Source organism: Neolamprologus brichardi, chromosome 16 (assembly GCF_056152115.1).
Source record: "Neolamprologus brichardi isolate AB-2024 chromosome 16, ASM5615211v1, whole genome shotgun sequence".
NCBI lineage: Eukaryota > Metazoa > Chordata > Actinopteri > Cichliformes > Cichlidae > Neolamprologus > Neolamprologus brichardi.
In genome coordinates, this window is record NC_142119.1 from 22,368,840 (window position 1) to 22,396,765 (window position 27,926).

The following is a 27,926-nucleotide window of genomic DNA, read 5'->3' on the forward strand; positions in this document are numbered from 1 at the left end:
CAAAGAATTTCTCAGACGTCGCTTTGCTATTGATAATAATTCTTGCTCTTTTTGTGATGGGGCTATTGAATCAACAGAACATTTATTTTTTGATTGTATATTCTGTAAAGCCCTGTGGAACGATGTGCACTACTGGCTCTTTCCAAAGATTCCAAACTTACTTGAATTTTCTAAAAATGATATTATTTTTGGTTATCTAAGAAAAGAAAAGAAGCTTGACAATGTTTTAAATGTAATAATTATTATGGGGAAATTCTTCATTCACAAATGTCGTTTTCTGAAAACAAAGCCGTCCTTTTTTACTTTTCACAAAGAACTCTGCCTCTTCCTCTCATCTGTTAAATTTATGGACAAAAAACAAGCTCTGGTTCTGAATCATATGATCATTGAACTAGATCTGCTAGAAAACCCCTAAGGTATAATGTCTTTTTTTTCTTTATTTGTTTTTTTTTGTTGTTGTTGTTGTTTGTTTGTTTTGATTCTGTTTGGGTTTGGTTTTATTTATTTATTTGTTGTTGTTTGTACTTCCTGTTCATTACCTATCTTCTATATGCTGAAATTCAGCCTGTTCTGATAATATTTCATGTTGGAAAATAGAATCTTTGTAGAGATTGCCATAATTGTTGTGCATTTCTGTGCAAATTTAAAAAAAAAAAAAAAAAAAAAAAAAAGGCTGCTCAAAATGCGGCCCTCAAATGCCTCCTTCATTTAAGCTCATAAATAAGCCCCAAGCAATCAAATTGCATAGATTTTTAGAAGAGTTTGATTTTTCTTAGCCCCTTATTTAAGTTATGTGTCTTGTTTATGGAACCTCACTTTTAGAGATTTTATGATCCCCCTTGTCCCCTTTATTTCTGTTCCTTGTTTTTCATTCTTTTTTATTGTTATTTATTTATTTTTGTATTGGTTATTCATCTTTTTATATTATTATTACTATGTAGATGTGTGTGTATAGATGTGTGTGTATGCATGTGTATATGCACATATATATATACATGTATATGTATGTATATATGTATGTATGTTTACTTTCAGTTATTGTCGATTTCATTGTGGTGTACCAACTGCACTGTGGCAGTGATGTGTATTCCTCTGATTGGGAGAAAAGAAAAAGGAGGTGTGATTCTGTTCTGAATGATTCAATATGTCGCTTGTCTCTTTGAGATTGTCATTGTTATTGTTCTAAATAAAGTTCATGTAAAAAAAAAAAAAAAAAAAAAATGCCTCCTTCATTTCCCTGAATTTTAAGGACGTGGCGGTGTAGACTTCGTGGCCCAACATATCCCAGAATGCATAGCGCGGTGGTGGGTGTGGATAATTTATAATTAAAAAAAAACGGCGGATGAGGGGCACCCGAAGAGTAACTTAGTAAACTAAGTACTGAATATTATGTCACTTATTTATGTGCAAATGTTTAATAACGAAGACCATTAAAACATTACTGTTGGCCACATGTCGGCAAAGTTATGTGACATTAGTGACGTTTGTACTAACTTGGTTTTAAAGCCTTTACTTTAAAATATACGCCGTTCAATAGCTGACCTTAATCAGAGAATGATCAAAGCTCATGTAGAAACAAACAAACAAATGAACAAACGATTTTCTCCTTCATTTCTGTCAAACAAAGCTGTATGAAACGTTTCCAGCTCTTAGTATCATGGTTGCTAGGCAACCTGGGCAGCGCAACGGAGGCTAGACCGTCCCATTTCACAAGCCTAGCACTTCCGGCCTTAGCGGTCTTTAAGTATGCGGCCCTTGAGGATCGTTTAAGGCTGCAGACCCTGAATTGGGATACAGCCATTATATCTCTCGGCTGGCCTGGGAACGCCTTGGTATTCTCCCGGACAAGCTGGAGGAGGTGGGAGAGGGAGGTCTGGGCTTCTCTGCTTGGGCTGCTGCCCCCGCGACCCGGATAAGCGGAAGAATGGATGGATGAAAGTGGAAATGAAAATAATTGTCTATTATCATTCAGATTTTTATGTAATCATGCGTAAAAAAAATGCTATAACCTAAAAAAAAGAATCACATCAAGAATGTAAAATTATAGATATCTAAATTCAACACTAATTAAAACTAAAACACAATTTTGTTATTGTAAGCTAGTCTGCATATTCAGACTAGATATTATATGGGTTATGAAACCTCACGTGTGCTGGATTTGCATGCGATTCCCACACTCACTGAAACAAGAGCTCAGGTACCTTTGTAATTTTATGACTTCCCCATCCCTTTCTTTGATCTCGTTCTCAGTTAGAATCAGAATAAATGGATTTCAGCTTGTCTTTTTTTTTTAAAAATGTACTTTGTGCATTACAGGTAGGATCGTAATTGCATCTACTTTTCTAGTCCTACCGATCACTCAAAGTGCTTTCAATAACAAGTCAACAGCTTTAACTATACATTCATACAGCACTCGATTTCACATTCACTGCTGATATAGAATCACTGACACCTGGCAGAATTTTGACCCGAAACCTCCTTGCTGTGAGATGTTAAACACTTGTCAAAGAGTGTACAAAAATGCCTGAACAAATGTATGAAATTTTAAAATACTTCCTTTTTTCTGTAATGTGGTCACTGCCCTTCACCTTCAACTGTTGTTCAGTTATTTTATTTTCAGCTTTAATTTATATATTTTATCTTATTCTTTTCCAGTTAAATTTACCCTTCATTCTAATTTGTGTTGTACAGTTATTTCATTTTTAACATTTAACATTTTATTTTATTTTGTTCCTTCCTAGTTAAATTTACCCTTTTTAATTTTCATATTTATTTCCTATCTTATTCATAGCCTTTTCTTTTTTCTTTCGGTCACGAGCAGTTGTGTAAGCATTTCACTGCATATCATACTGTGTATGACTGTGTATGTGACAAATAAAATTTGAATTTGAATTTGACCTGATTAGTGAAAGGCTGCATGAGATTTGTTCATGGCTAACCCAATCAGAAGTTCTAATCTCAAAAAGATATTGTTCGCATTATTTTCTTCATCAGTATGTCTTTGGACTTGATAGTTCAAAGACATACTGATGATTGGTCTGCAGGACAAACAGGATGTCTGGAAAATACTGAAACCTCTCCAAATTACTGAGGTTAAAAACTCCATTCCAGTCAGCCACCACCTCTGCACTGAAACATTTAGTGTGTAATACTGTGGTAATCACCGTTTATGAAACAGTAAGATGTTCTCTTATATTGTGATTTGTCATTCATTGTCACACCATTATGTAAGATGCTCGTTATAGTTTCATAATTAGCATCAAATTGAAAATGATGTGAATATATCCAAGTATTGCACGATTGTAACATTCTAAGGACGTTTATATAACACATCATAACTTTGTCAAAACAGGTTTTCCCCCCTTATTTTTAGTCTTTATTAAGCTAGGACAGTGTTTCGACTGTTATAATTGCTGGTTTGATAACAGCCAGAGACATAAATGCTGTTAGCATTGTGTCAGGAAGAACATCTGGTACCAAACCCTGGAGGCTCAAACATGTGGAGTTACCTGCTGTGGCAACCCCTTGTGACAAGGGAACAGCTGAGAGTCACTTGTATTGAGTTGGACATGGAGGAAGACAGGAAAGCTGGGATGACACACAGTAAATGGGTAACCTACTCCATCTGGTGAGCTACACCAGCACACGGAGATAGTTTTACAAATGCAAAATAGACAACTAGAGGTTTGCAGTCAGTGTAAAACCTTACCAACTGGAATTTCCCCATAACCAATAATATTGGGCAAGCCTGTAACTTTAGAATCACAGCTCCATAAACTGTATTTTTAAATCTATTTGATCCATAATTCATATGCCTCGGGGCCACATCAGGTTATTGAGAAATAAATATGCATTACTGTCTCCCCTGCAGAGTTAAGGCTCCACAACAATTTCCTTCAATACAAACACGCCAAAACATGTAACTTTAAAGCTGTACAGCCAAATAAATAAATAAATAAATACAGCACTCAATTTTAATGTTTAATTTATTCAATTTTATTTTTGCTAAATTAAAACCTGACCTGGTCTTTTAAACATTCAAAGTAACTTAAACATTTAGCACTGTGGAAAAGGAGAAGACAATGGCCAGTTGTAAAAACTTTCAGTGAACAACTGCAAAGAAAGGCTAATTTCCCTTGAACACCAAAAATAGCAAAACCAGAGCTTATTTCCCTGTTATACACAAAGCACATTCAGTAACTTAACAGTAGAACTCTTAGCATAACTTATTATGAATTTTTACCAAGAGACATTTGGTCGTCACATTCTCTTGAGTCAGAGAGACCTGTTTACAGCTGTACTACAGATTTAAGTTAACCAGTTATGCAAATGAACAATATTACTCATTAAGATTATTCAAAAGGGAACCTGCCTATTGGTGCAAAAGTTAAATAATCGTCACAGGAACAATCATTATTATTTTATGCATGCTTTATAAAAAAAAAACGTAGTTGGTAACTTTACGTTGGTTTCCATTATTATAATTAATGGCAATTGTTTTTAGTCATAAAGCAAGCAGAATATGTTAATGGGACAGTCTCATGTGAATTGCTCAGAAAGAAGAATTTTCCAATTATTTGTAATTATTTTCCATAAACAGTTAAGTACCATCATATCAGATACCAAAAAAAAAGTCAGTTGTAAATAACATCCCTTTGTTTTCCAGTGAAATTAAAAAGCAAAATCTCAAAACATTTCCTTTTTTTCCTAGTTCACAATACATTGTCATCACTGATTCTGCCCGTTTTACATATTCAGCTTGCATGGCTGGTTCACGAAAGGCTTTCTAGCTCTCCATGGAGTCGAGGAACTCTTCTTCTGCGATGTTCTCCAGCCTCATCAGGACTGCATGTGAACTGGCGGGTGGGTAGTCTGCAATAGGGAAGTAGGTTGCGGGATCGCTGGAGGTGGGAGGGCTCTGGAAGGAATGAAAAAGGGTGCGAAGGAAAGGCAACAGCTGGGTGATGGAGGAGAGGGAGCGCTGAGGGAGGAGGGGGAACTCCAAATGCTCAGTAGAAGTTTCCTCACTCAGCTCGTCCAGTGTCTGAAATCATGCAACAGGGCAGCATAATCAGAGTGAGATAACTGAACATTACAAATAGCTTCTATTAAACTATATTTTAAATTAAAATAGAGATAACATAAGATGTTTAAGGTAAACCTCCTCCCTGACATTTTCACTTTGATTGTGTGATTTTGATTTTCAACTCTGAGAAACTAATACACTAAATGTGAGACACTTTTAACTCCTGATATGTATTCCTGTTACAACTGTGCCTTTCATGTTTTGAGTTATCTAACACAGCTCTCTATTTGAACTTTGCTCCTGATAAAAACTCCAATTCAAGAGTTACTTTGGCATCTGCACTCAAGACAGAACATCAAACGCCATCTAGGTGACCAAGCCCTTTGTCATTCACGCATATGCGTTACTGGTCTGTTGAAAGAAAAAAAAAAAAGCTACAAAGCAGGCCTGATATTTGTCACTAAAGCTACAGAATGCGGTGGTGCTGCTGCTGGAGTATAAAGACGCTCCGTCAAGAAGCTGATGCCCACCATCTGTTCATTAATGATGTTTAACAATGTGCTGCTGCTTGTGCTTTTACACTGTTCCACTCGAAATCATGTTGTACAAACAGCATTTACATCCAAGTTTGAGAGTTTTGAGACTGTGTGCTTATTCAAGAAACATAAGAGACATTTCTGAATGGTTATTATGAAAATTAGGGAAAAGTGGAGGTGTGAAAGACCACAAATATTTGAACTGTGAGGCCGTGATTGTGACCTGGTTTATGACTCATTAAGCAGGGATTACACGTTCTACGCCGGCGAATCCGTTACGGTTTGCAAGGGTTCCACTATGACATATATTTCGTCATCAGATGTGTGACCGTCTGTGTGCCTGCCTATTTTTTGTGTATTTACATTACAATGCACCAACTATGCATGCACGACAGACGCTGGACTTCAAAGAAGTATAACAGGAATGACTACTCACCTGTCCATGTCTGCAACAGAGTATACATGGTGCATTCCTGAATAAGTCGAATGTCGGAAACTTTTTGTGGAACACACCCTCAACTTGGATTTCCCTCTTAGAAAGTCAGAGCAGACCAAAATACCCCGAGAACGTAAACAGCAGTAAAACTGTAAACCTTTATTCTGTCGTGCCAATGTTGTGTATTTTTGACTCACTCAATAAGCTATATGCAGAACACTAATCAGGCTCTATTTATGAATGTGATTTTTAAGCATACACACACACACACACAAAATAAAAATGCTGTGTTGGTAGTGATACCTGAATGGTTCCACCCTCCCAAGAACCAAAACAAATCCTGTTTTTCTCTAGCTATTTTCAGGAACACGCTAACGCAGAATGCAACATAATGCGGGCTTAAGCAGGCCTGCCTTCCTTGCATGCTGGAGGAAGATGATCATCTTGTCCCATTTTTCTCCATTCTAGTGACCCTAATTATGAGTGTTTGACTCCAAAAAGTTCAAAACACTTGAATTTTGGGAAACATTGACTGTTCTTACCCCATAGCGTTGCTGTATTCCTTCTAGTACTCTCACAATATGTGGTATGCATTCCTGTTCACCTTCTATCAGTGTATTTTCTGGACCACTGTAGCGGTTTACATCCACCTCAGGGACAAATGCCCAGCGATACCTGTGTGATGAACAGATAATCATGCAAATGAGTCAAAAACAGACAAAATTAATAATTATTAGTCAATCTCACAAAATATCTAAGCATGCTTTAAAGTCCTTTTGACCCAATTTCCTCTCTTACATCTGAAAGAGTGGTATCCGCTCTGGGGGAAAAGCCAGCGATGTGTCCAGAAACTTGCAGGCTGACAGGTACATGTCCAACTCTGCCTGAGAGAAATTAACCTGTCCATTTCTGTCAAGGGTTCCACGCACCACTTTAGCCAGTCTTGGTGATTTACAAGAAGAAAAGAAAAGTTTTTAGACACTCAAAAAGGTGGAATGAAACAGGAATTTGTCAATAAAACAATTAACCCACTTTGAGTTGTCTTTGTCCACCTGCAGAGCCTTCTCCAGACGTGTAAAAGTGCGAATCTGAAAAACAGAGAGAGACAGGAAATAGATGCTAAACACAGTTTGCTCCATGTATTAATCCACGTTCTTAGAGAAATTAATTATTACCAGTTCTGTAACCATTATGGGCCAAAGAGATGTCAGGTGCTGGGTGGAAATCCGCAACAAGAACACGCGAAACATCAGGAACATCTGGGCTGAAACAGCAGGGCTGGGGTTCATACGTAAAGTCTCTGTGAGACGCTCTAGAAGGAAGAGAAAGAACAAAACAGTTTTTTGCTGGTTTTTTTAATCAGATTGAGCTAGGTCACCTTTAAATTTGAAAAATATCCAGTAACAGCAGCTAACCTTGAATGAGGGGCAAATAGAGGTGGTACTGGTCCAGTTCTCCGCTGAACATTGCAAATGCCTGGCGTTTCAGCAGCATGGGTTTCTGGTCAGCGTTAGCAAACAGTTTCAGGGAGCTACTCTGCATGCCTGCAGTACAATGAAATGGAAATTTATAACAGCGCCCATTTAAATTGGCAAACTACATTATTAAAAGTGACACTGCGACTGTTCTGTTCATCATTTTGAATCCTTGAGTGTCCTCTTTTATCACACAAAAGCTTCACTTTTATACTTTCAATGTCTTTCCAGAATTAAATATCTCCTGGAGTCTGTACTCACTCATGAGGTCTTTAAACATGGTCTTCTCATGAGTCAGCAGGTGGTCAATAATGGATTTCCAACTACAGAAAACACGGAACAGGCAAGCAGCAGACATTAGAGGCTGGTGATGTCAAAGTTATATGTGTAATATAATTTCAAACTTGTAACAGATTCACGTGAAATTTAAACAAGGGAAAAGTTTGTTCTTTTAATTAATCAAACTTTTTTTTTATGTTCTTTGAATTAGATGCAATAAAAAGTACATAGCTGTTATATGACACTAATGGGGCATCTTAAGGTGAAAGTAAATACTTTTGTGTATTAGAAATTGACATCCAACACACAAATATTACTAACCTTTGTGCACAAGAGGCATCCATTGTGAAGAAGAGGGGGTCCATGAAAAGCTCAAAGACCTCTTTCTTCCAGGCCCTTTTGCTATAGGCATACCCACTCAGACTGCTAAGAAGTTGTGCACCCGCCTCAAAGCTGGGCATGTTGTAGGCACTGCAGGAGAAAAAGTTAAAGTTAAAGGATTCCATTAAGCCCTATGAGACCAAAGGTGTTAAGATTATCCAAGTTACCTGTGGTTCTTCAAGTAGGGGAAAACATAGTACATGAGACGTGAGATGAGAGGAACAGCTTTCTCCTTCTCGTCACTGCGATACACCATGTCCAGAAGCGGTGCCAAGATCTACATGGTTAGAAAGTGTGTTAAATAGTGCCTGAAGCGCAGACAAACCATGAATCCATTTATTTAATAACAAATAAAATCCCACCTCAGCCAGAAGAACAAGAGCCTGCACGCTGTAAACTGAGGGAGCAGAAGAGGAGACCATGGTGCTAGTTTGAGCTGCTGACTCTGTCAAGGACAGAAAGAACAGCAAGATAGTTTGTTAGTTGTAATAAGAGGTGTGTGGGTGCTGTGGCCACTACGTCTGACCATAGGGCTGTGCGATATGACCAAAATCTCATATCCCGATATAAGAATTCTATTGTCCCGATAACGATATAAATCACATAAATGTAACATTTTCTGTAAATTTTGTGAATCTCGGGCAGCTCGACTTGCGGGAAGTGTTTCCAGCTGCGCGTCATGTAGCTGGAGTCAAGTGTTTTAACCGATGCATGAAACTATACATTTTTAGACATAAGTTGTAACGGCCGCCGTTTTCTTTGTGATTATTTATTACACGGCGTGTTGAGGGGAAAAGCCTGTTCTAACGTTTGAGTCTAAGGTTTATTTTTTAGCACCTGGTGGCTCTTTTTTACTTCTCATCCGTAAATGATCTGCTCTTTCACGTGATTCAGTTTATTTTAAAAAGTCTCAACAGGATCTTGAGCTTTATTGTGAAAGGTTTATGTGGAACATAAACAAGCGGACACGCGATGCTGTTACCGTCGTTGTTGCTAACCACAACGCATAAAAACAGGCGCTTGTTCGTCCGTAGTGTGGTTATATTAAATATAAGAGAAAGAGAGAACTTTAAGAAATTAATATAGCCACTACAGTGACCATCAAAACGATGAAAAAATATTGCCGTAAACAGTTTATTTTGCGACACCACGAAACAAACGATAGCGTAAAATGAAATGATAGACGTTGTTATATCGTCATCCGATATATATCGTTATATCGAACAGCCCTATCTAAACATGTTAGTGCTTTGAATCTAGAATGGCAAAGGAATGTTACAACAGTATTCAAGTAAAAAATGAAGTAGACAAGAACCCTCAAGCAATGATTCGCTATCATGGACACCAGCCCGTAATGTGAAAGAAAAACGAACACCTGGGTCATTAAAACATGGCCTGATGATGCTCTCCTCCAATTACAGGACTGTTCTGATTGGACAGACTGGTACATCTTTGAACAGCAGGACCTGGAGACCCTAACGGAAAACCTTGGATGAAGAGTGAATTACAGGGTCTGATCAGAACTCTGTACAACACTGCAAGAGCGAACCCGAAGAGGGGCATCAAACAGGCCAAGGAGGTGCATCAAACAGGCCAAGGAGGCCTACAGGAGGGGGAGAGAGGGCCTGGAGAGGTACCAGAACTCTCAATAACTACAAAGGCCAGAGCCCCCAAACCTCCGACACCAGAGGACCTCAAAACCTTCTTTGCTTGGTTTGAACAGCCTGTAGACAAATGATTATACACCAACCCACCCAATTTCGTTGTACATGTGCAAGGACAATAAAGGGCTATTCTTCTTCTAAATGAAAACAAACAGAGATGTTGGGTAAGTTTGATACAAAAGGAAGGGTGTGGTCCTGGTACTGAACTTTAGATAACTTATCTACAACTGAAAAAAGTGCTCTTTGAAAGACTGCTGACAGGGTGTAGCCCTCCCGTGGCCCTGAACTGCATATAGACTAATAATAAAATACCCATATAACATTTACTGTATGTCTGCACTGCTCCTATAGATATTGAATGATGATGCCATTTGAGTTTAAACGATTACTCAGTTTAATAAAAGCGGAAAATTATAATAGGCCCCCCTTTAACTCAAAGAAATACACCCATTCAGGCAGGAAGCTGGGCTTGGGATTCAAGGACATTCAGATGTGAAATGCAACAAATAAAAGAAATTAATAAATTGTGAACACAACAGCCTCAAGCTTATTTTATGGCGGTTAGCAATCTCTGCTAGGTCCAACATGACTGAGGCCTGCATTTATACCCATGTCTTAACTTTCCTCAAGCAACAGGAAAACGGCCATATCACAGTCAAGGTGACACATGCATGCATTTGTCAAAGAAAGTTACCACAATGGTCGCCATCCCCGTCACCGTCATCTGGCTCATCAGCTTCCGGGCACACTTGAGGTTGAACTTTGACCTCAAGGCTACGGCTGAGCCAGCTAGTCTGCTCCAGAGATGAGCCTGCAATCCCACCTACTGCTTCAAGGATCCTCTGAGTCACCTCCTGTGCAACAATTTAATAATTAAACACTTGCACCTGCTTACTGAGTCAATCCACTGCTTTCACTTACATTAGCACACAGCATCTCACCTGCAGATCTCTAGTATCCTTCTTATTGTCCAGGTTAGGGAGCCTGTTGACAAAGTCATTCAGGATTCTGCAAGAGAGAATCTGTTACTAAACATCAAATCCTCCCAACTGACACATACAAGTTAAATATGAACAAGATTTAATACATTGAAGCGTATACATCGAAGCAGCTACATCAGTTTCTGTGGGAGAATTAACAATCCTACTTTTCAAAAGATGTTCTAAATACTACTGGTAGTCAAGTTAAGATGAGAACTGACCCCAGCAGTAAGAAATGTCCAGGGGGGGCCAGGTTGAGCTGAACAGACTCCCGTAACAGACTGAGGAGAGGTGCAATGTTTTCCTGCAGAGCCTGAGCTGAAATACTATGTAGGGAAGAAGAGATGGTTTCAAAATGGGATTATTTTTAGAGTATTTTTCTGATCTATATAAAGCCTTGGTTTGTGCTTGGATTATGTTCTTTCTCATACCTCTGGATATAGGTAAAGCTGAACTGCAACATGGGGATATCGACCAGTGTCGACTTCTAATGGAGAGAAAAATGGGAAAGAAAAAAAAAGATTCAAGAAATGTACAAATTACAAATCTTAAATGTCTTTTCATGCACCTGTGTTTTTGTACCTGTTCTCCTTTGATCTGATGTGGTTTTTTCACCACCTCTTTGACCAAATGTAGGACAGTATCTGTGTGCAAAGTGCTCAGTGATTTCACCATCTCCACGATGGTCTGACGAGACTCGCTGGCTACGGGCAAAACCTGAAGGAGATTAGAGTGTGAAGCTGCCACCGAGCCACTCGGATATGAACGCCCTTTCATCGTTTCCACGCGCACTGTAGGTCTTACTTTGTTTTTGTGCCTCCTTTTACTCTTCCTGTTGCTCCACACGACTCCAAGTGACGCCATTACCTGAACGCCATACTGACCAGTTAGAGGGAGCAAGAACTCCAGTATCCGCTGCCGCAAGACCTAGAAATGGCAACATTGTGTCTGGATGAGTTCATGACTTCTTCAACAACACATGCGACATTAATGATGACTGCGATGATGCAGTCTACAGTTAACATAGTTCCAACATTGTGAACTAAACTCAGTGCTACACAGAAAAGCTTATGGCTATCGCCGATTCCCCACTTTTCGACTTTTATAAACAGCAAATACACACCTTGGTCGTTCTGAAATAAACAGAGGTAGAAGTGTGTCTGCTGCTCTGGCCAGAGTCCGATGCGCGCCGCTGAAACTCTTCCCTCGTGACCACGCCCCATAACAATGCCATGCTACTGAGCATCTGTGGCAGCGCCTCAATCACAGCGTTGCGTGCGTTACGGACATCCACAGGGTCGCAGGCTACGAGGGACTGACGGAAAGCCAGAGAGGAAATAAAATGAGCATTAAGTGGTTGTAGATGTAAGAAGTACATACTGTATCTGTGTTTATGTAAGTGCTCTATCTTTTACCCTTTTGTTGTCCAGTAGACAATAGTGTGTAATGGTGGTCAGACCCTCCAACAGAGTCAGTGGGTAATCAGGGGCAATGTTCTCCTTCCTACTACTCAGACTGGTAAAAAGTCAGAAGAAAGAAAGAAAATGTTGCATTAAATGTACAACTAATATTCAAAATCCAATTCTAGGAATTGCTATTTTCATATCCTGTTAAATCCTGTGTATTTAGGTTACCTCTGGTTTGTCTTCCCTCCATCATGCTCATAGAGCTTGACGAGCTCGTCCAGGTTTCGGCAGATCTGACTGATGAGCGGAGTGACAATGATGCCTAATGAACGTCCCAAGTATGGCAGAGAGGAGCAAAGCAGCGACACCCAGTGGGGGTGCATGGCATAGCCGTATTGGGGCTGCAGAGCCCTGGCTGCAGCAGAAACAAACATGCCTTGGGCTGTGATCGGGTGGCTTTGGACGTACTGGGCTGCTTTGATAGACTGTTGGAAAAGGACAGCAGTCTGCCACTCGCGAGCAAGGGTGGTGCTGGCAGGTGATGATTCACGAGTCTCCCCTGGTTGGCAAGGTGTCCCGCTCGGCCCAGCTGTTGAGGCAGCTCTACCTGACCACACATGGTATTCCAGGACTATTAGAGCCTGGAGAAGGTTGAGCAATTCCATCTGTAAGGGGTATTGTTCCTGTCCACCTCCTGCCCCGAGATTCACCAGACTTTCCTCCGACAGGCCTCCCTGCTCCTCTAGCAGCTCCACACCTTTAGATTGTCCCTTGTCTGTCCCCCTCTGGCTAATGTACATAGATGCAGAAAGTGTAAGCAGAGCATACTGCTGCACTTTACAACCAGAGAGGAGTCTGCGGATGGACTCCATATTGGACGCATCCTGTCCTCGCGCTGTGCAGCAGAGCTGGTTCACAATGCGGGTCAACACCGCCACGCTTTTCACCTGAACCTCTCTGTTCCCCTGCAGGTCAAGGGGACTCAGGCTCAGATAGGAAGGGTAATGAGAGCGAAGGAATCGCAGGCACAATGAAACCAGCAGTTCAATGAGCAGGGACGGGGGTGCGGAAGGAGTGGAGGAGGGGGAAAGGAGGCACCCGTAGAAGTTCTTGCCATCTTGGGCCTGTTGGTGACGCTGCAGAAGGTTAGACACCAGGTTTAAATGTGCAGCGGAGCTCGTGTCGAGCGAGGTGAAGGATAGAGCATCCACCAGAGGGCACTCAGCACTGCTCCTCATCAAACTGTCCAGCAGCCCCAAGCCTTGGAGCAGATGACGCCAACCACCCGCCACAGGGTACAGCAGCACGTGGCGGAACAGGGAGTCGATGGCTTCTCTCTTTTCACGTTCCTGTTTTAACAGGCGAGACTTGGCCATGGCCTCCAGCTCCAAGTCCTCCTCATCTTCACTTGACAGTGAATCAGATGCCTGCGTGTGCCCAGACTCAACCCTCCGCAGCCCGTTGACCATTCCTCCTTCCTCAATGCTGGGATATGGAGTCGAGCTTGAGCTGGTGTTCTCTGTGGATACCTGAGCACCGCTGGTGTCAGCTGACTCAGTGTGTTCACTTTCAGCCTCCTCCTCGTCCTCTTCCTCTCCTTCTTCCGTCTCTTCACTCTCGCTCCTGGATGCCACTAAGGTGTCCGGTGGTTTTGCAGGATCTGGGCCGCTGTCCAACTCTGCCCACAAGGACTCTCGGTCCACAATGTTCAGGACATTTAAGGTGGTGACTTCTGTTGCCATTGTGTCCGCTGATCCCGAGGTTTTGCTTGAGCTTCGACTTCTACTGTTTAAAATGTTCAGGTTACCTTAAAAACGATGGACGTGTTAGCTCAGCATAAATGAACAGGACCAAAAGCATAAGACCAACTAAAAGGTTTCATTTCATCGTCAAAACAACACATGCTGATAAACACACTTACCAGCAGTAACATTCTGTTTGATGCTCTGAATGGAGCAGCGCTGAGTGGAGGGATGCAGCAGCAACAACAGAATAGGCTCCAGGATCCGGATGACATCACTGAGGGACAGAGCCCGGACCAGCCAGCACTGAGCTGCTGCACTTACTGAGCCATCGGTACAGCTCAGACTGTCCACCACCACACACAGAGATCTAAGAGACAGGAAGAAACACGCATTTCAAAATCTTAGTAAGCAAACCTTTTGTTTCAAAGGGGCAGCAAATCAGAGGAAAGGGAACCAAGTGGGTGCAACCAAGTATAAGTTAAATAAGGAAAATTTTGAACTATCGATCATCTAAAGCTGCTCTAGTAGACTTCCAGAATAAAAGCATGGAGCTTCACATGAACATAATTGGTCCTCTTTAGGAAGCAACCAGCAACTGTTACTCAAACAGTTTCTCATTGTCATCAACTGCAAGCCTCTATTTTTAATTGAGTAAATTTTATGATCATTTTATTAATTTGGCACACAACCATACTAAAAACTGCAGGAGCACTTGAACAACAATATATTTTACACATAAGAATGCAAGAATGTTAAAAAAAAAAAAAAAAAAAATCAACATCAACACCCACATGACTCACAGCAAACTTAGGAAATCCAAATCAAGGATCCCAAACTGTACAGCTTTCCCACCTAATACCACACTCTACTATTTTACATCCTGTTGCATTGCATATTCACATTAGGCAGCTGTCAGTGGCTGTGTAAACATTCTCTGTGGGAAAAACTAAAGTGCCAGTGTTCAAGCTGATCGTTCAAAGCGGCATTTACATGCTGTTTAACTGCTACCTTGCTGATGCCAAAGAGTGTCAGGTTAATCCACTTTTGAACTAGCACCTATTTCCAGACCATTTATAACCAAACCATCCACTATTTCTGTCCGATGTACTAACCGATCAAAGGAACGACTGAGGGACATGGTCCTGTTGGTCTGGACCTCCCGGGTGAGGTGCCACAGCACTGTGAAGCGGTGTAGTGCTTCCAGCCTTACTGCCTGAGGAAAGCAAACATACAAAACTTTCACTTATTTGCTCAACTTGTCACATCGTCCATCGGTCGCATTTGCATGATGAGCTCGTTAAGCTGAAACATGTCATAAAGAGATAAAAATGTAAATATGTGAAGGAAAAAAATGCAGCGAAGCAGGCCCGCAGGCACAGATACCTTGTCTTTGTGCAGCAGCGCCTGGCAGATGATGTCCTCACAGATGGATGCTGATGGAGCCAAACAGTGCAGCCTGCAGAACAGTTCCACACAGGAAATGTGCTGCTCTCGCCTCTCCGTGTCCAGCTGACTCCACAGCACCCGAGACACCCTCTGAGTAAAAACGAGCAAAAAGAATCGAAAAATACACGATAATAAGAAAAAAGAAGAAGAAGAAATCACAAACCAAAAAGGCCAAATTCATCTCAAACGTGCTGATGATATGGTGATTAGATTGAATTTCATTCAAAGATTTGATGAGGGTAGCTCCTTGAATTATCTGTCGATTACAGATAGCACAGTTTTGTATTTTGTAATGAGTTCAAGTTATACCTGTTTCAGTTTTATTTTTAGTCTTAATTCTTATTGTATGGAAGACATATGTCAGAGGCAAATCCGTACGAGTATATACATTTAAAAACCACGTAATTGTTTTGAAAGCAGTTGACTCTCAGTCTTGTACACATTCAAAGCCTCAATAAACACATGTAATTTATTATTATTTATTTATTATTTATCATTAGTTTATCCAATTATCTCATTCAAATCCAGCAGATTTCTTGAAGGCAGTTTATTCTCTTAACTCTAAGTTTTCCTTCACATTTCCTCGTCTTACCACAGCTGCCCTTACAGAGATCTTGGTAGCTAATAATAAACACTTTGCATCAACGTGAAAGATGTTGGTGTAGCTTAAAAACACATGCAAATGAATAAATAATGATAATAATTATTATTATTAATTAATTCAACCTTATCTTACTAAACCTTACATTGTTTTATTTGACTCACGGCATGGATTTGGAATACATTTCATTACTTTTGCGATTTTATTCATTTATAAATTTGCCTTTTTAATTGTTTAATAATACTTTTACTGCTGACGATCTTTCATCTGTTTCTCTACTGTCTTATAATGTAAATCAGCCCATTTACGCCAAGTTAGAACAAGATTCGAATGAAGGAAAACCTAACCTGATAGAAGTCGGTGCCCTCCTCTATGGTGCGTAGCAGGGCAGGGTAGATGGGTGGCACAGTGACCATCTGCAGCCGCCCACTCAGTGGGTTAGACTCAGAGCTCTGGTAGCGTCTCTGCTTGTCCTGAATAACCAGTGTTAAGGATTGGGAGTGGTTGATCAGTTCCAGTAGGGAAGCCACTGCAGTGTGCTGGATGTTGTAGTCTCTGGACAGGCAGCACAGAGTCATTAAGGACCTCAGCCACACTGGGAGGCTGTCCACTTGATAACCTGATGAAAAAGAAGAGTTGTTAGTCACTTATCCCTCTTTGTAAGATAACTGACAGCGGTATTAACACACATATCTATGCACTGACCTGTGTGACCAAACATGTCTGTGTGGAAAGCTAGAGTCTCCTCTTCACTTAGGTAAATGGGGAAGGTAGTGCACTCCAGCAGAAGGTGGCAGGTGGCGATGAAGGCCTGTCGACAGGCCTCAGAGATCTCTGCCTTGCCGCGGGGCATATAACCAGCTGACCAGTCCAGGTGCCCTGAATGCCCGTGATCCCTTTTCTTCTCAGCAGAGGCTGCTGAGACCCGGGTGTCAGAAGACGAACGGGATTTACGTTTATTTGGCGTGAACAGCTCCGTCAGTTTGTCTTTGATTTCACGCCCGCCCACATTTACCAACAAAGACTTCTGATCTACAGAGGAAGCACGTAGGTCAGGATGAGGCTCTTCAATTGGTCCCCTGACATCCTCCACTTGCACCAACAAGTATCTGCGAATATTTAGAAATCACAGTTAATAAAAGCGGCCCGTGATGATCATTTAGACTACAACCGGCTCAGATGTTCACCTTGTGGTTATGAAGGCCAGGATGTCCTGCAGACACTGGGCCATGGTGTCTATACTGCCCCCCCTTCTCCACACTCCTTCGCCTTCTTTGAAAACTCCATTCTCCTCAGTCCCCATCGTGACCCCTGGTGGCAGGTGCTGCTCTGAGGGTGAGGCGCTGATGCCTAATCCGCTGTCCTCAGACCTGAGTGTTGGGAAAGCACCGTTTGCTGTCTCTGCCTCAACGCCTCCATCTCTGTTGATCTCTTCATCCTCGTGATTCCCGTCGGCCTGACCGGGGGAGCCGCTTTTCTCTCCTTCATTCTCTTTATCCTAGACAAAGTATAACTGACATGATGAGGTACAGTCAAACTTCACGGGGTGTAATTTTTAAAGAGACACGACATCTTGGATGCCAAACCTGAGTCTCTGCGCATTCCTCTTTCAGTGACTGTAACTCCGTCTCCTCCACCTGCGCCCCTGCCTCAACATCCATGTAAGCCACAGGCATCTGGATCTTACTGAGGACCTTGAAGCATGCGCGCAGTCCCTGTGTGACGTCTTCCAGGCAAACAGCATCAATGTGACTGCACAGGGTTCGCAGCATGGTGCCCAACATCTCGGGAAGATAATGTGACTGGATGTCTGCATGGAGCTCCTGTTGCAAAGAAGAAACATGATGATTGTGCTGTTTATGAATGGGTGTATGCATGAGACTGACTTGCGATTGCTTTTTCTGTGACTTTCTGGCAAATAATCCAATCAGTTCTAAAATACCGACTGGCTGATGTTGACTCTGATCTAAAATGCAGATCACATCTCCCTGAGCTGTTGACGACAGCCTTCACAGAGATAGATCAGCAATGATGTGCAGATGTTTGTGCCATTTACCAGAGGAAGAACATCAAGCAGGAAAATGATGAGGTTGGACATCTCTGAGACGGAGGGAGCGGGATGACTGCGGTCCTGTTCAGGAGGCGTTGGTGGGTCATCCTTGTTGCTAGAGTAGAGCGAGAAACAACGATCCTTATAAGGTGATGTTTGACAGCAAACAAGAAATCTTCACATACACACTGCATATGATCTTGGCACTTGTTATTTGTTTGACTCAGCCTTTAGCTTTTTAGAATTTCCCATGCAAGAATTCGGTGTCATCCTCGTACCTGAGAGAGGCGCAGAAGCGTCGAGTCATGTACTCCCAGAGATATTCACTGTTCATGGAACTCACGAGCATGTTCACCGTCTTTATGATTTCTGATGCATTCTTATTCTCTTTTATCTTACTGTGGAGGGAAAACACAAGAAAGCATGTTTTTGGATTCATCTCGGCGTTTGAAGTTTTGTCACATGCTCTTTAATCAGCAGTGAACATGCAGTTTATGCGTTTTACCATTTACTGCTCTTACCTAGCTAGCTGGTTGCCTGAGAGTCCTGAGCTGGTGATGGTTTCCTCTCCCAGCATTTCTCGACAGTAGCTGTAGAAAGCTCGGACCACCTCCAACAACACACGGCTCAAGACAGGCGGACCTGAGGAGAAATATGACTATTATCAAATAAGTGGTTGATAAAGTAATTCAGAATTTTGACGTTTTTGTGTACTGCACACATGCTGCTTACCTATCTCCGGTTTATCGAGCAGGCTGATAATGATGCGAAAGGGCCTGAGGTAACTAGTCACATTTTCCGGGTCACTATTCACATCCTTCTGTTTGAGGATGTTAATCAGAGCCTGAAGTCAGAGACATAAACAAATGAGACTTAGAGAAACATGTGACAAACATCTATTGATGCACACTTTAAACAAGTGTACCTGACCTGTTTAAGTCATGTGAGAAAAAGCAGATGCTTAACCGATGCACACCATTCTTTGATGAAGAGCACATATTTTATTGCTACTTAGCGAGAGGTTTGAACAACATGTGACCTGCAAATCAAGTCATGTCAGAGATACACCGCAGTATCTCTTACTCTTATTCTGTAACCCCTTATTTCACTATATCTCATTTTCATTTTCAATGAGATATGAACTGATCTTTTTCATTTGAAATTAAATAAGTTACACTGCTTAATATTCTCGGTATCCTTCTTTAGTTCCATTCCTCTTGAGAACACATGGGATGCAGTGAAAGATGAGACAAATGTGTAAATGCTACTTTTACTTCTAAGTATTCACCATCTCACAAACCACAGCATGAGCAGGTGTGCCACCTAGCTTCAATATTTAATGTAAAATAATCTTAAAATGCATAACCAGAAAAAAACAAAAAGGCCACTACAATGCAATCCTACTTGTCAGACTAAGAAAACGGTCTGTTTAGATGATGGACTCCTGCCTGCCTTTCAGTGGTGAAAACTCCAACACAGTTTCAGTCTCAGTTGTAACACTGACCTCAGCTGAAGTTTAGTACTGTAGTAGTCTGTTGCTTCGGGAAAGAGGTCTGGTGATCAATCTACTGTCACAGAACCTTAAGTGCTCGCTAAATTTTTTTTTATGATGAATCGTATTTTATTTATTTAAGTATTATTATTATTATTATCCACATTGTTAATTAATATCATTAATTTGTTCCAATGGAAGATAAAAATAAGCACAGGCAAGTACATGTACATGAATGTGCAAAAGTCTTGAGTCAGCCCCATTTCTTGATATTTTGCTTTGACTGTAAAAGCAATTCCCAAGAACTACTTAAAACAGTGATGAAAAAAAAACTGCCTTTCAAGCTCATTGTACACAGTCAATTTTTGTCCTTTATATTTTACTATATTTCCATGTATGGTTGCACATGCTTCAATAAATCACTGCACCCACTTCTCATTTTCCTACCAAAATATAAAGAAGTGAGGGGTGGCTCGTGACTTTATTAGTACTATACATCAGGCTAAGGGAAAATCACCCCCGAGTGAGACCTTCAACACATGTAAATAACAACTTTGCTCCAAGTTTCACTACAGGAATCTCTGCAGTGTGCCAGCAGAAGCAATTTGAAACTACTAAACCTCCATAAAACAGTCAACCAGCCACTCATACTCATTTTTACGTCCCTCTCATGAGCAACTTCCTCTCATTTATGGTCATTTTACAGTTTTGGTAAATACACTACACATCTGCTTTAATGCAGTTAGTTAAACAGAAGTTATGTGGAGGACTATTTGCGATCATTTTTAGAAGACTCCATTAAAAACTGTTTAACACAAGATCTAACAGGCCAGTCGGTGATGGTTAGATGTAATTTGTGATATGGTTGAAACATCCACATCACCTGTTTCTTTTTGTTTACCCCCAACCTTTAGGTTAAGTAAACCAGCTACTGGATTCAGAAACATATATTTGATGTTTAAACTAAAAATCAAACATGCATACAATATGTTTTTGTGTATTCTTGATGTTTTTTCTCTGCCTATTTGCTATTAAATACATTAGCTACCTTCACAAGGAAATCCCTGGAGTAGGTGCTGAAGTAAAATGCTATATGCTCCTCCATGGTGGTGGAGAGCTCGGGATGTGGAGCCACCATTCCCCCTTTTATATCCGTCCCTGGAAACAACACACATATATAGATGAGAAGTGTAAGTGAACCAGGCAATTTTGTCAAACGGTGGTACGTATGAATTTTTACTCTGGTATATTCTGACCTAGAAGCCAGGCGTAGAGGCGTCTGTTGAGGGACATGTCTCTTCTGAGCAGCGTGAGTGAGGCTGCAGAGACGACTGTGATCATGTCTTCAAAGCTCAAAGCAATGGTGGGCTCTGCTGGGTTCTAGCCAACAACAGGAAGATGCACAGTTAGCCGAGTAACAACAAAAAAAAGTCCTAATACTATAACAGTATTGCCATAAACATGATACATGTGTTTTGGTATAGTCTGTCTTTGATTTGAGAGTCTGAAAAATCGAAAAAGACATCACAGGGTGCAATTCATGCTGCCCCCTGTCCCCCCAACCGCCAAATCTAATATATATTTTTTTGCCTTACATTTGTGTTGATCATGAAAACATTAATTGATTGTAATGCTTGAAATTTTCAGCCAATGCTGGACCATGAGCACAAACAGTTTAACTCAATTATTTCAACTTAATTATTTTGAAGGAAAAACAAAGCACTAAAATGCGAACATCCGATGGACTTTTTCCACAAGTGAAAGGAGATTGAATACGACACAGACGTGCTTGCTGTGTTTAGATAACTGGATTAACTGACCGTCTCACCACACTGTTAAGCACTGGTGCACAAAATGCTGTGATAATGACTAGAAACAAGACTGGTTATAAACAAATTGTTTTCTTTGGACATAAAACTGGAAACGGGTCTTAGATTAGGATAATAAATGCACTTAGTTTGCTTAGTGTTAAAGATATAAAGTAAAAAAACAAAAGAAAACACAAGGAGTGCCTACCAGGCATGTTGCAAATGGGAAAAAGTAGAGCAGGATTTCAAGTGTGTTCCTCTGCACCAAGGCATTTGAATCTTGCAGAGATAGACAAAGCGACTTCACCTGTAGACAGAAAGAAGTTCAGACATTTGATAGCATGAATTGTAAAAAATAAAAGGGAAGAAAAGTGACATGAATTATACCCATAAGTAAGGATTTCATGTGCAGAGGCACTCACCACTACGCGCTGATCGTAGCCTAGCATGTACGCTTGTTGGCTCAGTGAGGCCATTCGGTCAAAATGTGTGACTATAAAGACGGACGCAGGCAGCCGCACCATAGGGGTGACCAGCATGCTCCCCCACAGGGCACCATAGAAGACCTGCTGACCCACGAGCAGTGACAACTTGACCAGCAGAGCATCGGTCCTTGACAGCAGAAGGGCACAAAGTGGAGATGACTCAGTGACACGCACAAAGCAACATGTACAATTATAAATCTATATTTCTACATGGTTGTCAGTGATGTCACGTCAGTGTTGTTGTCAGTGCTGACCAATGACATCCACAGACTGAGTATAGAAAGAATGATTAGTCAGGACACGGTCCTGTGGAGACCAGTGACTCACAACATAATTTTCACTTGTGAAACTTTTGCCGCAAGTTAAGTCCTGAATAATTTTTGACTGTTTTTCCTGTCTACATCCAGTGCTGTGTACATTAGTGCAAAACAAACAATAAAAAAGGCATTTATGGTTAGACTAAAGCTGAAATGTTGACAATGCATGTCTGAGTGAGCAAACAGAAAAACAGTAAAGTGAGGACTTGCTCTACTGCATTCGGTCAGCTGAGAAGCAAACGTGTTATGAAGGCATGCATAAACAGCAAACTTGAATTACTGAATTTTTATATTGTTTTGTGTGTGTTTTTTTTAAGTGCCATCCTTGCGCACACCACTTTCAGCATTCCTGCCATTTTTGGATCAGTACCTAAAGATTTATTTATTTGTTTTTCATGACCCATGCTGGATTTGGTCCACTGTATCGGGACGGTGACCACGTTCAGCCTGAATCTCACGTTGCAGAAAAGGAGAGGGTCACAGGTATCCATATAAAATTGTGAGGGGACTGTGGTTAGTGATGATTGTGTTGGTGCGGCCAGAAAACTGAACAGGATGCAGGATGGATGAATTGCAAACTTGTTCCTAAAGAGGGATCAGATCGGAACTCCCAGGCAGTGATCCAAATGTAGCAGGAGCGCTGGGAGCGGTGATCAGCCGCACATGGAGGCAAATTTCTAAGGAACAACAACCAAACTTAAATCATATATGAGGTTCTTTTTCATTTTTGCAAAACTGTATAATTGTAAAATATTTGATAGCATCTCATAAATAATTCCAGAATTATACTAAAGCCCCTCCCTTATTCACAGGGCTCGCCATGGCGGCCAGATCTGGATGGTTTGCTTGTCAGATGCATGCTGTTCCATTTTAAAAGCAAAATGTGTAGTACAACAAACACCAAGAAAAACCCTGAAAATGCAAATGTCTTTGTTCCTTCTCTAATCATTCTGCATTCAGTGCTTGGAATGGTACTTTTTTCTAGAACTGTACCCACAGAGGTGCAAAGAGATGTCTTGCATTTCTACTTTCATCTTCGGATTTAGTGAGCTTGTAGGTACTAACAGCATACGTGGAATTTAGTCATAATAAATTGTCTTTTTATGCTACGTACCTGTCATAGACCTCCAGTCCTTCTTCCAGGCCTGGTAGGAGACCTGTTATGAAAGCCTGAAGACTGGGCAGCAAAGCCTTCTGCAGCGGGAGATAGTAACGCTCATACAGCGTCAGCAGGACGGGCTTTACTGCCATGGCTGCGTGGGCCAAAAGTGGGAACAATCCTGAACTAAAAAGCACAAAAACACACAGGCTCAAGTAAACTTATGAACTCTTTATGTTTTTCTTTAAGCATCAAAGATTTGGTTTTTCTACCTGTAAATGAACAGATCCTTGGCCAGCCATTTTGTTCCAATGATTTTGAAAATGACCTCATAGGTCTCCAGAGCCTTGAGGTGTACACCGCTGGGCAGGGCCGGGTGTAAACACTGAGCCAGACGCTTCCCTATGATCAGCCTCTTGGGCAGGAGGGAGTATCGCAGATTAGTCTGTAGGGCCTGTTTCAAATGCAGAGAAAATAATAAGAAAACTCTTTAGATGACGGCAAACACCGTTAAGAGGAAATGTGAGAACCTGTCGAAACACGACGACTAAACTAAACTCCCACACAGATTACACTTCAGTGCTTAAAGTCATTTACAGTTTTAAATCAATCAGGTAAATTTCTCCCTCGCATTCCAACTGTTCGACATCAGCACACACGGACACTCCAAAGTCAACATCTTGCTGTACTGAAAAAAAGGACAGTAGCTCATTTATTACTAGTTATAAAGCTGTTAAACACATAGGGAGAGTTTTTATGTGGGAAATGAGAACTAATGCATAACTATAGGGAACTGAAAGACAGGCAGCAGCGGTGAACCAAAAAATGTCAACACCAGGAAGACATGGAAAAAAAAAGAAGCTAAAAGCATGTCATCTCTGCACATTCAGACTGTACCTTATTGAGCTTTCCCAGGGACGAGATGAGATCTGCCCACTCACTCGAAGACTCGAAGTTTCGCAGCGCTTTTTCGATGACTGCCGCATAGCTACGATAACGGTAGTCATTCTGAAGTTCCAACTCCTCTGGATCCATGATACTTTAGTCTGAGCCCAGCATCATCAGCATAATATCTCTGGTAAAAATGCCAAATGAGAGTTTTTGAGGGAAAAAAGTAAAAAACAAAAAAACAGTAGCAGCATAAATGTGTGTGAAACCTGCTGGATGTCCTCAGCCTCAGAGGCTTGTTTATTCCAAATAAAATTATCCAATTAGCTCTGTTCACTGACATACACGAGCTCTGAGGCAACGGAGACAAATGCCCTCATTCATGACTGCTCGGTGTTTGGCTGTCTGACCTGTCTCTCAGTCTGAGGAGGAGGACTCTTTCTAACATGAACTGTGCAGCCCTGCGAGCACAGCCGCAGAAAAACAAGCAAAGAGCTGAGCTTAAAAACACACAAAGAGATGCACTTTGCATCTCTCGTCTACAGGAAAATTTAGAACAGCATTAATTGACTTTTGGGTTCTGGGAAGCAAAAAAAAAATTTAAAAAATGGGGCAACATTGCAGCTCGCTTAGCTTTTAGGTTCAGCAGAGAAAACTTGCTAGCAAACAGTGGCCTGCAGACACAAAGGGAGATTAAGATTTTTTTTAAAGAGTTTGATTTTGGACCACCTGTTGATTAAATACACTGAAACTGTGTTTCAGTTTCCACCAACTTTTGAGGGAAATGTCTGGCCCTTAGGTTGATTAATGCTCCACCGGTAAAGCCCAGTTATTACCTGCTTTGTTTTTGCGGTAAAGACAGTGGCTTGTGAATACGTGTGCATATTATGTGTTCAAATATAGCTAAACAAAGGGATGGGTGGGGGAGCAGGGAGGCAGGATTAGAGAAGCACGGGCATCTGGACTCCCTGTGGCTGATCTAAGAGGGCTTTACCACTGTAAACACCATCCCGAGCACATGCTCAGGACGACAGTTCATTCACAGGGAAAATCACATGCCATTTGGCAGATTTATAACCTAGAAAAATTTAGGAATTTATTGAAAGAATTCAAATCTAATAAAAGACAAAATGTTAAAGCCTACCAATACAACTCTGCCTAGGACACCAGTGAAAAATAGACAAACCCAGCTCTAGACTGACTGAGTGAGGATGTGAAAGAGTTGAGGTTACTTCATGTCCAGAGGAGGCGGTGATCAACTGAGACCTTGCTTTTTCTTATCGTCCTGACAACGAGCCTACTCATTTATGTCCTATGTAATTGACGTTTGTTTTTGGTCTATATCTTTTGACTTATTTGAGCCACCCTACTAAGTCCTGATGTACTAAATAGAGGACACCCTGGGCTTTCCATTGATATCTCGTGTGTATCAGTGTGGCCCTTCACAATAGTCCCAGTTTCTCATGAAGCCCCTTCGCAAAATTGGTCCTGATAGATCACCACTCAGCCACAGGGCTAACACAGAGACAGACAACCATTCTGTTGTCCATATTCACATCTGCAGCTAATTTAGAGTCATCAGTTAGCCTAACATAAGAGTGTTTGGACTGTGGAGGATACATGCAGGCACAGAGAGAACATGCAAACACAAACCAGCATCTATATTATTGTGTACTGTAATTTGGGAACAGTGACAAAAATATGTGGAATGGAGTATTAAAAAGACTGAAGTCACTGCAGCCATTTTCTGCGCTTCTCGTTTGAGCTTTTTGTGGTCTTCAATGTTTGTTTGTTTTTTAAACTCTTCCTCTTCTGTGTGAACTTTGCTGTCACTCCGTTTCCTGTTCAAACTTTTCAAATAACTGTAATTCAACCTGTTCATTAGATTATCTTGGTGGAATGGAATGCAGGAATGCACTGTCCTTGTGCATTCCCACAATTCCCTCCCTCTGCTAAAACACTATGCAAAGTGCCCCCAGCATAGAATCTTACATTAGTCTATGCAAAAAGTGGTGACACGTTTTAAATACATAAAGTGTCCTGCAGTGGTGCCAGGTTTGCTAAATGACCTCAGACATCGTCATATCTGTAGTGCGGATTCTTACTGCTGGTCATAAAAACATCATTGTGTACATCTGTGACAAGAAAATACAGGCCGATCATGTATTAATCTTAAAAAAAAAAAGTCACATCTTCTTTTTGTGTGGTTTTTTTTTAACTGTAATGTGCATTGAATATTAAAGAAGAGCCGGTTCAAAAATACCCAGAGCATCCATGCACGAGTGTGTATGTGTGATCAATGACACGTGCATGTGACACATGTTAGCTCTGTTCACAAAGAGTTTTCTTGACCTATCGACCAGCACCACGGCAACTATGAGGTTAGACGGTCTTTCATCAAGGCTTACTTGCAAAACCAGCACTGTTTGTAAAATCCAGGCTTTCATCCCTGTCATGGGTGGATTGGACTGATGATATGTTTCAAAGTGGGGGGTTTTCTCCCCACTAACAGAAGTTATATAGAAGGGTTTCAATTAGAAGACAAATGTTTTTAGTCAAACTTCTGCCTGCAAATACTCACTCACTCACTCAGAGTGTGTGTCTGTGTGCATGTGCGTGTGTGTGTGTGTGTGTGTGTAGCGACTGGGGGGAAAAAGCATTCTGGAGAATTACAAGTGACAGCTTGATAGCCAAATTGTGCAGGCCGAGCAGAACAAAGTTTAAATTCTCACTTCCTCATTGTAAGTATCGGCAAAAACAGCAAGTGTGATAAACCCGTGCATTTCTACAGAAACAGGAGTGTGTGTGTGCTTTGAGGGTGGACGCACGCTCCATGGCACACAACAAGCCTCGTCAGCTGACTAACACCACCACCAACACGGCCACAGCAGGCTTTAACGTGACGGTGCTGGCGCATATGATGATGATGATGAAAGAGGCTGTGGATGCAGCATGAAATGTGGCCAAATAACAGTTGGCTGCAGCAGCCTTTAGCCTGTAAGTACACTGTAGCATTAGAGCCTACAGATTATGTAACAGCACGACTTCAGACCAAAACCTACTATCACTACCTTACAGGCTAGGAAATATATTAAAGAGTAGCCAGACACGTTTTTTCCCCATAGGTAAGCAGATAAAAAACCTAAAAATAGGATTTTCCTCATTTTTCCTAACGTCACAGGAAAATCACATTTGTTTTCTTTGGTTAGGGTTTCTTTGGTTATAATAACAAAGCGCATAGTGTTAAAGCAAAGAACCCCGCCGCAAACAAAATCAGCTAGCTACGTGGTGCATGAATGACTCACCGACAGAAAAAGCAGCACGAGATGCGCGGGGCCACGCTCGCTTCACAGCACTCAGACACGAGCGGCAGACAGTCCGGTCCTGATGGTGCATCCTCCAGGCAAAGGCGTTCACAGGAAAAAAAAAGGATGTGTGTGTGAAAACAACTATACCCGGAGCACCAGGGCTGACTCTCGCAACGGGGCGGGGATCTCCTATGGCTGATCAGCTGATCCAGAACCAGACGCTCACTTCCTCACAGAGAAGAAGAAGAAGGGGTGGGAGCCGGGAAAGTGTAGCCGGTAAATGGAAATATTCGCCTTCTTGCTGCCTTAAAGAAAAGTCAATACACGACAAGATGTGTGCTAAAAGAAGCATAAACTAAACACTTTGTGCAGTTGTGAAATTGAGATGTACACGGTAATGAAATGTTATCACTCCCCCTCTGCTTTGGTATGTTCCAGGATGTGCAGTGTTTACAAACCTCTCACCTCGCCGTCAGATATCTGACCACGGGGTGCGTTCGGTTA

General features: G+C 41.4%; 1 protein-coding gene across 2 annotated transcripts; it reads right to left on the reverse strand.

The window, feature by feature from the left end:
• Positions 1-3,991: 3,991 nt before the first annotated feature.
• dop1b (DOP1 leucine zipper like protein B) lies at positions 3,992-27,646 on the reverse strand. Of its 2 annotated transcripts, XM_087852987.1 has the most exons (39): positions 27,420-27,646; positions 24,124-24,301; positions 23,499-23,680; positions 23,242-23,412; positions 21,748-21,937; positions 21,534-21,632; positions 20,774-20,897; positions 20,566-20,675; positions 18,758-18,869; positions 18,547-18,667; positions 18,304-18,423; positions 18,032-18,140; positions 17,562-17,798; positions 17,163-17,473; positions 16,681-17,084; positions 16,323-16,594; positions 15,312-15,464; positions 15,041-15,141; positions 14,105-14,295; positions 12,412-13,990; positions 12,193-12,292; positions 11,901-12,092; positions 11,582-11,704; positions 11,360-11,494; positions 11,209-11,264; positions 10,999-11,103; positions 10,739-10,805; positions 10,492-10,651; positions 8,496-8,578; positions 8,301-8,410; positions 8,074-8,223; positions 7,735-7,796; positions 7,414-7,542; positions 7,174-7,310; positions 7,031-7,086; positions 6,797-6,940; positions 6,541-6,673; positions 5,999-6,094; positions 3,992-5,044 (listed from the first exon to the last, which is right to left on the reverse strand). In XM_087852987.1, exons 2-39 carry the CDS (start codon positions 24,259-24,261, stop codon positions 4,787-4,789), a joined length of 7,020 nt encoding a protein of 2,339 aa, XP_087709113.1. In that variant the 5' UTR covers positions 24,262-24,301; positions 27,420-27,646; the 3' UTR covers positions 3,992-4,786. The 2 variants fall into 2 exon arrangements, with proteins under 2 accessions (XP_087709113.1, XP_087709112.1); XM_087852986.1 differs by lacking the exon at positions 5,999-6,094 and having other exon boundaries at positions 3,993-5,044; positions 27,420-27,645.
• Positions 27,647-27,926: the final 280 nt, after the last annotated feature.